General features: G+C 39.1%; 1 protein-coding gene across 1 annotated transcript; it reads left to right on the top strand.

Moving 5' to 3' along the window:
- Nucleotides 1–3,665: 3,665 nt before the first annotated feature.
- On the top strand, nucleotides 3,666–13,260 carry LOC125448572 (probable G-protein coupled receptor 139). The gene is made up of 2 exons (XM_048523955.2): nucleotides 3,666–3,974; nucleotides 12,318–13,260. Exons 1-2 carry the CDS (start codon nucleotides 3,713–3,715, stop codon nucleotides 13,211–13,213), a joined length of 1,158 nt encoding a protein of 385 aa, XP_048379912.1. The 5' UTR covers nucleotides 3,666–3,712; the 3' UTR covers nucleotides 13,214–13,260.
- Nucleotides 13,261–13,664: the final 404 nt, after the last annotated feature.

The following is a 13,664-nucleotide window of genomic DNA, read 5'->3' as shown; positions in this document are numbered from 1 at the left end:
TTGATTTAATCCTGGGAAATGAATAAACAGCCGATGTGTTAGCCTTCATATTGGAGGACACGAATAACATGCTAGTAATTGATGACAAGGGGAAAAAGGTATGTGCAGACTTCGACAGGATCATTATCATGATTGCGGTAATGTTCAACAAGCTCATGGAGCTGAAGGTAGGCACGTTTCCTCACCCTCATGGAATGCAGCTGAAGGTCCTGAAAAAGAGTAGGTGGGACAAATACCAAATGCACTCATAGTAACTTTGTAAAATTTGGTGGACTCTGGGGCTGATCCAGGAGATTGGAAAATATCCAATGTGACATCACTGTTTTAAAATAGATGTAGACAATCAATGTGGAATGAAAAGCTGATATTCTTAACTTCCGTCGTGGGTAAAATGATTGGACCTATCATCAAGGAAGGATTAGTAATATGTCGGCTTAAAACAATTCTCTCATTGAGCAGATACAGCATTGGGTCATGAAACACATTTCATCCTTATGAAGGGTCCAAGATCGAAATCTCAGTTTGTGTGCTCTTGAGATGCTGCTTGGCCTGCGTGTTCATCCAGCTCCACACTTTGTCATCCTTAACTAATTTACTGGAATTCCGTGACGCTATTAGGTGTAGTGGGGACAATAGGGACCCAGGAGATATGGTGTTTCTGAATGTCAAACATAAATTAAACAAGGTGCCACACAAAAAGATGCTGTGTAAGATGACGGTGCATCATGTTCTCCCTGATGTGTTGGTGTGGGTGGGGGATTGGTTAACTAAGAGGGCCCAAAGCAAGGAGATAACTGAGCGTTTTTTTTCTGATTGGAGATCAGTGAAAAATAGTGTGTTGCAGTGATCAGTGATTGAACCTCAATTGCTTACATTTTAAGAGGTGATTTGGAATTGGTGACCTTCGAGTTGTAGTTTGACAAAATATCTGGATGACAGTTACATGAATGTTGGCGAAAAGTGGCCAGAAGATTCTGAAAGTTTTGAGTGGGATACATACAATTTAAGTCAGTGGGCAAGGTCTGGCAAATGAAATACAATGTTGATAAGTATGACATCATCATTTTTTTGTTGAACTAACAGTAAAAAGAACATTATTTGAGTGTTAAAAACTTGTAGCATTCTGCTGTGCAGAGGGCCCTTGTTGTCCTTTTGCATGATTTGAAAACGGTTGGTTTGGAAGGACAACATGTAATAACGAAGGTAAATGGAATTTTTCCAGCATTGTTAGAGGGATTAAGTTAACAAGCATGGAGTTACCTTCGCAGCTGCATATAGTGCTGGTGAAGTCATACCTGGGGTATTACATTTGGCTTTGGTCTCCTTACCAGTGAAAGGATGTGCTGGCACTGGAGGCGGTGCACAAGAGATTTACTACATTGGTTTTGGAGTTTCTCGAGTTGGTTTATAAGAGAAATTGACTAGACTGGGATTATATTCGCTGAAATATTGAATAATGGCCGGGGGGGTGGTGTTACGAGAAACAATTAGAAATATGAAAGGGGTAGATAACATCAAAGCAGGTAGATTGCACTGACTGGTGAAACTAGAATAAGAGGACACAGACTCAAAATTAGTGCGATCAGATTTAAGAAGTAATGAACGGGAACTTATTCACAAAAAGTATTGTGAAACTGTATAAATTCCTGTCCAATGAAGTAGGTATGACTTCCCAAATGAATGTTTTTAAAGCTAAGATAGAAACTTTTCTCAACAGTGCAGAAATTAAGTATGATGCTGAGTGTGTGCAAAAGGGGAACTGAGGTCATGAAAAGATCTATCATCTTATTGAATGGTGAGTAGGCTTGAACTGCCAGATGGCCTACTCCTGCTTGTGATATTTATGTTTTTTCAGTGCATTTCCAGGGCCCTATCACCATTCTGTAATCACTTGACTTGTTTAGCATTTGCATGTGCAACCCCTCATAGTGTTACATGTTGATTTCCACCTAGACCAGCTGAGCAATCAGTTGAGAGCCTCCTGCAATTTAGATCTATCTGCCTCATTACTTACCATCCTATCAATTTTGGTAGCAATACTGACATTCTTTGCTGTGATCTCTACATTTATGATTATTATATGTGACTGCATCCAAAGGATCTTTGCAGTAATTGCCAGTATTTTCATTCCCTTACTGTGTTCAGGCACTTTGCTTACTCCTGCATATTTCAAAGCTACCAGATTGTCCACACATACTACTGAATGGGCTATCAATATTGACAACTATCTCAGCGGTACGCTGCATTGGCAACAAATCTTTCTTATGTTCCAGAATGAGGCGATCTATTTGGTAAAATGTTGCACTCAAACTCTCAAGCAGGCGTTTCACTCACTTTTCAACATTGACCGCAGGATAACAGTTCCAAGAAGCACCCAAGAAAGTGAAATGGGGATAAATGAGTTCTGATTGAAAAGAAAAAAAATCACATATTCCTTACACGGTGGATTGCGAAACATTTATCAGTGAGTACAGGCTGAGAAAGAGAAATGATTGGCCCCTTTGGACATCAGGGAGAGATGAGTATGGAAGGACTCCAAGAACAATGTGATGCAATCTCGTACCAGTTACATATGTTGTATTTTCCCGAATATATGCATTGGATTTCCACCTTTGAAATTGTTTTTTTTTATAAGCTTCTACGCACATTTGCCTTCATCATTCATGTAATGTGGTTGTACCTGGCTTGACCATGTCTGAACGAGTTGTGCATTTGCCCATAGGGCTATTGAGAGTGAAACAGATTGCTGTGGGTCTAGTTACACATGCTGTCACATAGACCAAGCCAAAATGAGAGCATCCTTCCCTAAAAGACATCAGTAAACCAGATGGATTTTTCTTTTTTTTTGATCAACCAACAACAGTTCTTTATTTTTCTTTAATTTCATTGTTTTTTTTACTGCCCTGTTGAGAATATTACCTGGGTCTCTGGATTAATTATCAAACAATAATATTGGCCATCGCTTTCTCAGCTTAATGACAATTAAGAATGCACAATAAATGCTGTCCTTGGACACTCATATCCGAAGAATGAATTATGAAAATGATACTCCGATTTTTAAATTCAACTTTCCCCTCAGTGCTTTCTGATACTTAATGGGAGAAAAAAAAAGAAGTAAATTTGGAATACAAGTGCAAATTCAATTCGCCATTTTGACTAATTCTATAAAGTTCACACGCTTTCAATTGTCAGTAGACTTTTTAAACAAATTGTCTGTTTATCACTTTTATTTTCTGCGAAGTGAGCAAATTTTGCAAGTATTTGTCGATCTGTTATGACTGCAAAATCAAAATATGATCGAATACATATGGCTAAGGCCATTATCATTTCTGAGAGTCCTTTCATTTGCCACTTATACAAAAACCAAATGGATTTCACCGTGTGTGTGTGTGTGTGTGTGTGTGTGTGTGTGTGTGTGTGTGTGTGTGTGTGTGTGTGTGTGTGCACGCCCCTGTGTCTGTCAGCCTGGGTCTGTATGCTTGTACGTGTGAAGGAAGATGGGCTTAAAAGATGTTATTTGAATTTATACATTTCGTGACTATAATTGATGCTAATAAACCCAGAGTCTAATTGTGTCACTGGAGGTTTCCCGGTCTATTTATAAATCGTTCCCTTCAATATATAACCCATAGTCGTCAGAAATTTCAACTCCAGTCCTGCAAGGAATCAAAGGCATTGAGAGAGAAGAAACATTGATTTCGATGTTACTGCAATGGTGCAGAGACTAAGCTTCGATTGGGATGTTATAACAATGATTCAACCACTAAATACGATAGATTGGACTGTCACAGAAGTTCATCAGAATCTGAAAAAAACAGATTGGCAATTTGCAACAATGAACAGAAGTCTCACCATGGCACTTTACCATCTTTCGACAAGGTACGATGAACTGCCTTTAAGACATCGAATCAAATACGTGCTTCGGGTTATTCAAGCAATTTACTACCCCATCCTCACTATCTTTGGTCTTGCTGGTGAGTGTCTGTGTCCACCACGGTAGATCCTAAGCCATTCTTACGTATGTTATAATAGTTTTCAGGGAATATTGAAAATTCTCAAAATTTCTACCTCGTTCTTTACATCTTTTAAAATATTATTTCTGTTTCCAAATCATAAACTTTAAATAAATAGCTCAAAACTTTTGAGGAGCTTCAGTTCCGAAATGATTGCCCGAACTCTCTCTCTGATTAATCGTGCCCATTGCCACCGTAATAATTTTGATCTTTTCCAGCTCAGAACGACTGCATCTGCTGTATAAACAATGTTTATTTCACAGTCAGAATATTTTTTTTCATACAGTTGAAATGTCAGAATACTAGGGTCATGCATTTGACGTGGGTGGAGGAAATTCAGAGGAGATATGGTGGCAAGTATTTTTTTTTACATAAACGCTAGTAGGAATCTAAAATATGCTGCCAGGCATGTTGGACATTTCAGGATCATTTAGATGAACATATAAATACACAAGTAATTGAGGGATATGGACGAAAGGCAGACAGAAGGGATGGTTAGTTCGGTGTCATGTGAACATCTTGGCCAAATTTGCTGTTCTTGTGTTTTATCGTCTTGTGTTCTATATTCTATGTTTACTGCAGCCTGTCTAGATTGTTGCAAATCTGCCTTGGTCACCCTTACAGTGAGATGATTTCACAAAAATTCCACACACAAAAGCCTTTCATTCCGGCACCCACCTAACACAACCAGCATTCTTTGACCCATCAAGCTTCATTTAATGAAATTACACTGGCACTTGTCTGACACACACACGATGATACCATTCACATTTGCCTGATTCACATTCTTGCACGCAACACTTCTGTAGTTTCGATCTCAACCTGATAACTCTGTTTTTCGCTCGAATGATGTTGCCAGGCCGGTTTTGTTTCAACAGTGATGTATGTATCTGTCTCGGATGTCCAACATTCACAGTACATTTTTTTTTTGTTTCTGGCATGTGGGCTCAGTAAATAAAATGTGCAGTGACCAAAGTACAGTGTGCAAAATAAATCGTCTGCAGTGAAGCAAACAGGAAGCACAACCACGCTGTTTGTTAACTGTTCACCTGACTTACCAATAAGATTCTCACACATTTGCGTAAACCAGAAGCAGTATGAGAAGTGAATCCAATTCAAGAAGGAGATATCGCGGGCTTTTTCGTTATATTCAACACAACACGATACTTCACCACTGATTGAAGACTGCAAAGTAATTGGCTGCTGGAGTCAAAATTTCTTTTAACTTACATGCGCCACAATCTCACCCCCAAACCCCGCAACCCCCACACCAGGCAAACGCTAACCATTACTTTCTTCAATGTTGTCATTTTATATTTCAAATGGCGACAAACACCAGCAATAGCAAATGTGGGAAACACACTCAGCTTTTGGTATTTGATTTTGGTGCCCTTTTCCTCACAGACCGATGCATAAAATAATTATTTTTTAAATTTTATGCATCGCACACACAAATACACACACACACACGCACACACACACACACACACACACACACACACACACACACACACACACACACACACACACACACACACACACACACACACATAATTAAAATTTTCAGCAAGAACTATCCATCACATTCTACTGTCCTTTGAAGTATGGTGATGGATGCCAGCTATATCAAACAGGGAAGAAATCCTCACCTCTTCCTCAGATGATAGGTCCCGAGATGTTGGAAGACATTGCCACAGAGAGCAATGAAAGTGGTGGCCAATGGAGAGAGGTCATGTGTACACTTAAGGCTGAAATCAAGGAACCTCAGAGTAGAGGAAAGGACAGGAAACCAGTTCTGTTCCTATTTCTTATCGGCTGACGATCTCACGTGAGTCGTGTCAGTGATGTGGAAATCCCAGATACGTGGCTGCAGTAGTATGAGCAGATTAAATCATACGGGGACGGAGCACAATGGTTCTGACTGATTGTATTACGTGACCGTACAGTCTCCCGGATAAGAAGAAGTTAGACTTTAAAAAAACAGTTAAAACGGGCTAAATCGTGAACAGCACGTCATATACTCATCATTGGCAGCAGTGGAACACAATTACATACGTTAATAGTGCAATAAATCGGTGTCTAATTTCAGTTAATTCAAATTTAAAATTGGAATTAGCTAATTATTGCACTTTTTTTGTTTGCTGATGGACCAGAGGAATATTGAAGGTTTTGTAATTCCTGCTGTGCTTTCCAATCAGTACAGCTTGTCACTTATTGTTTACCATTTTGCATTTGACACTGGTCTCATCTATCCACGCGGAGTACATCTTCATATTGCTGCCAACGCTACTGTAATATTTATATCTATCCTTTGTTTCTTCTTGCTCAAACGCCAAACTTTGAAATTGTTATTCATTCTCAGATATCACGTCATAATATGGAGGTGTTGGTATTGGAATGGGGTGGACAAAGTCGGAAATCACAGCACACCAGGAGATAATCTGTCAGGTTGACCTGAAATCACATGCTTTTGGAGAGCTGCTCCTTGTGAGTTGAAATCCATTTAATTCAGAATTCCTGGATGCAATCTCTTTAGAGAGCGACGTCCAAGGATGAGATAACATGAGTATCACCACGTCACAAATTACTGAAGAGTCTCAGAAGAAAAGATCTTCACAGTAACCTCAGACATTGAATCCATGCTATTGGAATTACAGACCAGCTAGACCTGCAACTGAACTAACCAAATGCAATGTAAGATGCAATTTCCCGTTAATTACTCAAAACATTTTAAGTATAACTTTTAATCCAAATCGTTCATGTAGAGGGTGATTTTTTTTAGCTTTAAATTAAAAATACAAAATAATGGAAAACATCACCTACGTCCAATAATGATACAATTATCTACTGCAAGTAGAAAACTGTAATTTCAATGATTTGGCAGTTTCTCCTTTTTTTTGTATTTTGTGATAAGATTTAGTTAATTGGCGTATTCCAAGACAATGGCACAGCTGCAGCAATTGAGACAACATTTTGACTATCCACTTTCTTCTCCCACTGCAATCTTAATTTAGACTTCTTGGTGTTATCCCTTTTGTTTAAAACCATTAGCATTTATGGGTGTGTTCATCGCAGGCCTAGCTAGCATTGCCCATCGACAATTCTACAGAAGACAGTTTGTGAATCAACCACATTGCTGAGTGTCTGGAATTGCATGGAGGCCAAAACAGGTGAGGATGGCAGTTTCCTTCATGACAGGACATTTCCAAAGCAGGTGGGTGCTTCTGACAATCAATCCACAGTCATCGTTTGACTGTGGATTCTGAATTTATACTGAGTTAAAATTCCTCCACTTGCGACATCAGGATTGAAACCCAGGTTCCCTTTACATTATCTAGGTCTCTGGATTGATAGCTTTTCTTTTGCTTTTATCATGAGATCTCTGCTGCAGAACTAAGGCCTTCTTCGTTGCAAACTGACTGCAGAAAACCTTGCTCATCTTCTGACCCAAAAGTAATAAAACTGTGTTTCCAATCGACTAACATGTGCACTCAATCTTTAAATCTCCTGCACTACATTTTCGTTTTCTGTGACATCTACAAATCGTAAATTTAACGAATGCATAATTAGATACCAATTTTGAATCTGATGTTTATCAAAGCAGTTCTTACTGAAAAAAAAACTTTCAGAGGATAGATTTCTTATCGTGGCAACTCAGTTTCATTTATTAGCCTCTTTGAATGTGATCCCATAATCGTCAAGCACACATTCCTTGCAGAATGTACATCTATAATTTCCTTATGCTCTTCTATATCTGAGTTTAACTGTAACATTTGTTGATAGATACCTATTTTCTCAGGGATGCAATCAAAACGTGTCTGGTCTACTCACTCATTTTAATTTCCAAAAGGCTAGAATCTTTTTTAAAAGTTTGTTCTTCCTTCTGTCAGGCACTGAGCTCCCCAGTACTTCTTTCACTGTGATTGGCATGAAAAAATAGCTGGGCCCAAATGGTTGTTTTTCTCAGAATTAACACAACTACTGACTATTGCATTCTATATCGCTATTAATAACCTTGAATACACCATAAGCTTGATCAAGTTCTTGGAAGAACTGTCCTTTCACCAAGTAGATGTGCAAAAAAGATTGACCTGATCACTGCGTTCCACTGCTTTTACCTTAATTCTGCACTTCTGTCTTACGGCAACAGCGCATTCGTGCTTCAAAAAGGAATCACCTCTCAAATATACAGTGCCAGGTAAATAACGGCCAAGTGTGAGCCATTTTTCCCCAATCCCACTCTCCAGTTACTGTTTATAAACGAGCATTTCCATTTCTATCAGTGACAAATTTTAGGGGAAACATCATTATCTCCCCATCGCTGATATCTCTGAACTGCAGTTGTATAAAATGACATAATCCTTCAACAAATACCTTGCTGAAAGTTGCGTTTATATCTTTTAAAGTTAATTGTGCGAGACTGAGACTGCCTGGATGCCTGAAAAGCGCCTCAACAGAACGATCAACAGTAATGACAATCTCAATCAAATGTCAAGTTTCACCTTGTATAAAGTGGCTACTTGTGACAATGCACTTTCCAGCATGTTCTATTGCTTGACAAAACAAGTGGGCGAGCTGTTGCTGGAAGCTTTCTGTGAATCTGCTGGAAGAGTTGTTACAGCTGACTGTAACTAATTTAACATCTTGCAATGTTCGGGATCTAACAGTGCAATGGTAGTGTGCCAGTCCCTCAACTACAAAGTCGAGGTACAAGCTCCACCTACTCTGGATGTATGGAATGGCATTCCTGGGTAAATTGTCAAGAAATATGGATTTAAAATAAATAAATAATTTAACTGGATTCTATTATGCAGTGTTGAATTATTTCACCTTTGAGTGTGGTACTGAGAGATCAAGGTTGAAATCACGCCTGTTCGAGAGGTATGTCAGAAACATCATTGAATGTTTTGATGGGCAGTATATCAATAGAATATTCTTAATACAGTTTCTTTTCATTTACAAAAAGTGAGTTATTCTTGTCAGTATTTGTGCCCCTTCTTCTGGACCAGCAGAACTGTGCTCAAGTCTGCAATTGTATAAGAATAACACTGAGAAAGTCGATTTGAAAATGCTTCAACATCTGATCGATGTAATCTCGTGGCTGTGTCTCGACCGCTGAATCAAGTATAAGTCTAACTTGTTGTAGAGATTTTTCTTTGAGAAGGTGACCGACAAGGTAGATGAGTGTAAACCGGTTGATGTGGTGTATATGGATTTCAGCAAGGCGATTGATGAGGCTCCCCACAATAGGCTATTGTACAAAATACGGAGGAATGGAATTGTGGGAGATATAGCAGTTTGGATCGAAAATTGACTTGCTGAAAGATGACAGAGGGTGGTAGTTGATGATAAATGTTCATCCTGGAGACCAGTTTCTAGTGGTGTACCGCAAGGGTCGGTGTTGGGTCCACTGCTCTTTGTCATTTTCATAAATGACCTGGATGAGGGCATAGAAGGATGAGTTGGCAAATTTGCAGACAACACGAAGTTCGGTGGAGTTGTGGATAGTGACGAAGGATGCTGTAGGTTGCAGCGAGACATAGATAAGCTGCAGAGCTGGGCTGAGACCTGGCAAATGGAGTTTAATGCAGACAAGTGTGAGGTGATGCACTTTGGTAAGAGTTACCAGAAGCCAAACTACGGGGCTAATGGTAAGATTCTTAGTCGTGTAGGTGAGCAGAGAGATCTCTGTGTCCATGTACACAGACCCTTGAAAGTTGCTACCCAGGTTGACAGGGCTGTTGAGAAGGCGTACAGTTTTTTAGCTTTTATTAATAGAGGGATCGAGTTCCGGAACCAAGAGGTTATGCTGCAGCTGTACAAAACCCTGGTACAGCTGCACTTGGAGTATTGTGTTCGGTTCTGGTCATCACATTATAAGAAGGATGTGGAAGCTTTGGAAAGGGTGCAGAGGAGATTTACTGGGATGTTGCCTGGTATGGAGGGAAGGTCATACGAGGAAAGGATGAGGGACTTGAGGCTGTTTTCATTAGAGAGAAGGAGGCTGAGAGGTGACTTAATTGAAACATATAAAATAATCAGAGGGTTAGACAGGGTGGATAGGGAGATCCTTTTTCCTAGTATGGTGACAGCGAGCACGAGGGGGCATAGCTTTACATTGAGGGGTGAAACGTATAGGACAGATGTCAGAGGTAGTTTCTTTACTCAGAGAGTGGTAAGGGAATGGAACACTTAGTCGGCAACGGTAGTAGATTCGCCGACTTTGGGTACATTTAAGTCGTCATTGGACAAGCATATGGACATACATGGAATAGAAAATGTTAGATGGGCTTGAGATCGGTATGACAGGTCGGCACAACGTCGAGGGCCGAAGAGCCTGTACTGTGCTGTAATGTTCTATGTTCTATGCTCTTTTCTTCAGTGGCAATCATCATTTTTTCAAACTTTACAGTCATTCAAAGAAACGGGTGATTAGACACTGCCGTGTGAAATATGCATAAAAGACTAAGAAAACAATTTGGAAATCAAAGCAGAGGTAAAAAAAATATGTTTCATGCAAGAAGAAAAGGCAACTGTCTAAGTAAATTATATTAGTTCTATCGTTTTCATTCGCCAGTGAACTACTTTTAATTAATTATACTGTTTGCATTATTTTAGAGAGTTTTATTTGCAGTGCAACTTTGAACGATTACGTAGCAGGTAACAGCATTGCTTCAGCTTTGAGAATGCATATGCTGCCTCTCAGGAAAAATCAAGCAGTTTCAGTTCTCCTGGATAACTGTTTTGTAGGACAGATGTTGACCTACAGCAATTTAGGCCCAGATGTCGATAGTTGAAATGCTGCTTTAGTCTGCCTGTCATAACTCTGTGTTGAAAACTATGTCAATAGTACATTTATAGCCATTGCCACTCTACAGCTTGACATTTTGTGGGAATTTGGTGACCACCAGGAAGGCAACATTTAACGGGGAGGGAATACAGAAATCTACCGACTGCATCCAACTCTCCAAACAGTGTCTTGTTTAAAATATGAAAATTGGCAATTGAATAGGGGAGGTCAGACAGAAATGGGATGCTTGTTAAAAGTTGTGTTAAAAATAATTTTTTGAGTTTGTTTCATTGCTTATTTAGTGCCTGATTTGATATAATTAAATTCGATTCTGATTGAAAAAAAAACATGTAATAGTATTCAAAAGATGAAAGTTCTGGCTGTGCTTATTATCTGAATCAAAAAAGATGCATTGGCTATCCATAAAGCAGTTTCTATGGAAAGAGAAATAGATATTAAACATTAATGTGGATGATGCGTCAGCAGAACTGAAAGTAATGTTATGTCAAATGCATCTGAAGGCGAGGAGTAAAATGACAGACCGGAGGATTATGCTAAAAACTTTGCTCAACCATTTCTTGTTATATGCTTTGTCGTTTAATTTCACTTGATTTCTTCATATCAAAATTCATGAAAAAAAACATCACTCCTTGAATTAGTAAACTTAGTCATTGGGTCCGGGGGAATGTTACAGAAGGTAAAAAAAAGAGATACTGGAGTGCAGCTTCACAGATGCTTGAAAGTGGAATGACTGGTAGACAGGATCACAAAGAAGGTGTTATGCATGCTTGCCTGTCATGGTCATTGAATGCAGAATAATTGTTGGAATATCATGCTGCTGCTGTCCAGGACATTTGTTTGGTCACTTTTGGAATAATGCATTGAATTCTGTTCTCACCACTGCAGAAATATGTTGTGAAACTTGGAAGTTTTCAGAAAGGAGTTAAAAGGTCATTGCTTTTAAAAAAGGACACTGGGTTGCAGTGATTGAGCTACAGGGAGGGCATCATTAGGTGAGGCATTTTTCCCTGGAGTATCGGAGTTTGATGGCTGACATTGTACAAGTATAGAATATCATGAGAAACATGAAGAGGGTGAAAATCCAAGACCTTTTTTCCTATGGTGGGTGAGGCCAAAACTGATGTGCATATGTTGAAGCTGAGTCTGGCAAGTTTTCTAAAGGATGCCAGGCAACATTTCTTTCATGCAGATTTTGGTGCAAGTTTGAAAGGAACTCACATTCTCGCAGTCGAGTGGTGGAGGCTGGTACAATTACAAAACAAAATCTAAAAGTCATCCGAATCATTATACGAATAGGAAGAGTTCAGAGGAATGTGAACAAAATTCTGGAAACGGGCTAGTTTCATATCTGATTGGTAAGGGTCAGTTGGACAAAAAGGTCTGTTTCCATGCTGTACAGCTCTTTGACTCAATGGCATTTATTTCTGAGGCAATGGGGAAAAAAATATGCAGGCTGCTATCTAATACAATTGTGCTTTTTTTCTTCTTTACAGTTAACATTGTCACGATTGTCATCCTCTCTCAGGCAAAGTGTGGTCTCTCAAGATGGATTACCCGTTACCTGGTAGCCATGTCAGCGGCAGATTTACTCGTTGTTATCCTCGATCTGATGTTGAGACAGATTCCAATTGTTTTTAGGAAACAATTCGTTTTTCTAATGTCTGTTCCTTTGTGCAATATCCATGCTGTCCTGCTGTATACAGCTGTTGATTGTTCTGTATGGTTCACCGTCGCTTTCACCTTTGATCGTTTTGTAGTTCTTTGTTGCCGCAAGCTAAGAAGTAGATACTGCACTGAGAAAACAGCGGCTGCAATTCTCGGAGCAATGACTGTTTTGAGTGGTTTGAAGAATATATTCTGGTATTTCATGTTTACAGGTCTGTATCGGCTTCATAAAGAACCCTGGTTTTGTTTTGTATCAACAGGTGTTCAATTCTCTTTGGTCTGGGGCTCCATCGAGTTTGCTCATTATATGCTGACCCCAATTATCCCATTTATCATTATTTTGTTATTGAACGCATTCACAGGAAAACACATTTTAATGAACACCAACCTCCGCAAGAGAATCTGGACTCGCACAAATGTAGTAAATGCTAGAGATACAGAGATGGAGAACAGAAGAAATTCCATCATTTTACTCTTCTTAATCTCTGCTAATTTTATCCTATTGTGGTCACCACTATTAACTTCTACATTATGGATACGGATGAGGTTGTTGGGGTATGCCGTACGGCTAAATCAATATTGGCGAGATATTGGCTTCATGTTGCAACTTTTGAGCTGTTGCACAAATACTTGTATATATGTGGTGACACAGAAAAAGTTTCGAAAGCAGTTGAAGAATGTTCTACTGTACATATGTACTCGACTAGTCCAAACCATCCAATGACATAATTTTAAACTCGTTGAGGGCCGGAAGCATTTTTTGATTGTACATCAGCTCGAATGTTTTACTCGTTATAAAAAAGGCAGATCTGATTCTCATTGTAGTTGATGAAATAAAGTCATGCCTGATCACCATAGTGACATGAGCAGGAATATGTTATTCATGATTATTTAAGGGTGAAACAGCTTAGGCTGTGTAAACGAAGTTTTTTGTTGGAATTCTGGTAATGATCCTCTGATTGATGACGCTGGAAAAAAAATTGTTCTCCAAGATATTTGATGGGTGAGAACCCTGAGATATTATACTAACAAGATAACGCTCTTGTGACTTTTTTGCCCATCACAGAAGGAAGATAGTGATAGCCTCTTTCCTAACATTAGCAAAAATAGCGGAAAATATTCTGTCACTCACTCACTGTTAGCAATCATTAGAAGTAGGATGCATTCCTTCAGTT

Source organism: Stegostoma tigrinum, chromosome 41, assembly GCF_030684315.1.
Source record: "Stegostoma tigrinum isolate sSteTig4 chromosome 41, sSteTig4.hap1, whole genome shotgun sequence".
In the NCBI taxonomy this organism is placed as follows: Eukaryota; Metazoa; Chordata; class Chondrichthyes; order Orectolobiformes; family Stegostomatidae; genus Stegostoma; species Stegostoma tigrinum.
The sequence above is the reverse complement of the archived record's forward strand: the minus strand, read 5'-3'. Positions and strand labels throughout refer to the sequence as shown.

Excerpts from the sequence above, each read along its gene's own strand:
- LOC125448572 (XM_048523955.2), top strand. The coding sequence starts at position 3,713 with ATGGTGCAGAGACTAAGCTTCGATTGGGATGTTATAACAATGATTCAA. Across the intron at positions 3,975-12,317 it reads CACTATCTTTGGTCTTGCTG|TTAACATTGTCACGATTGTC; the intron begins GTGAGTGTCTGT and ends TCTTCTTTACAG.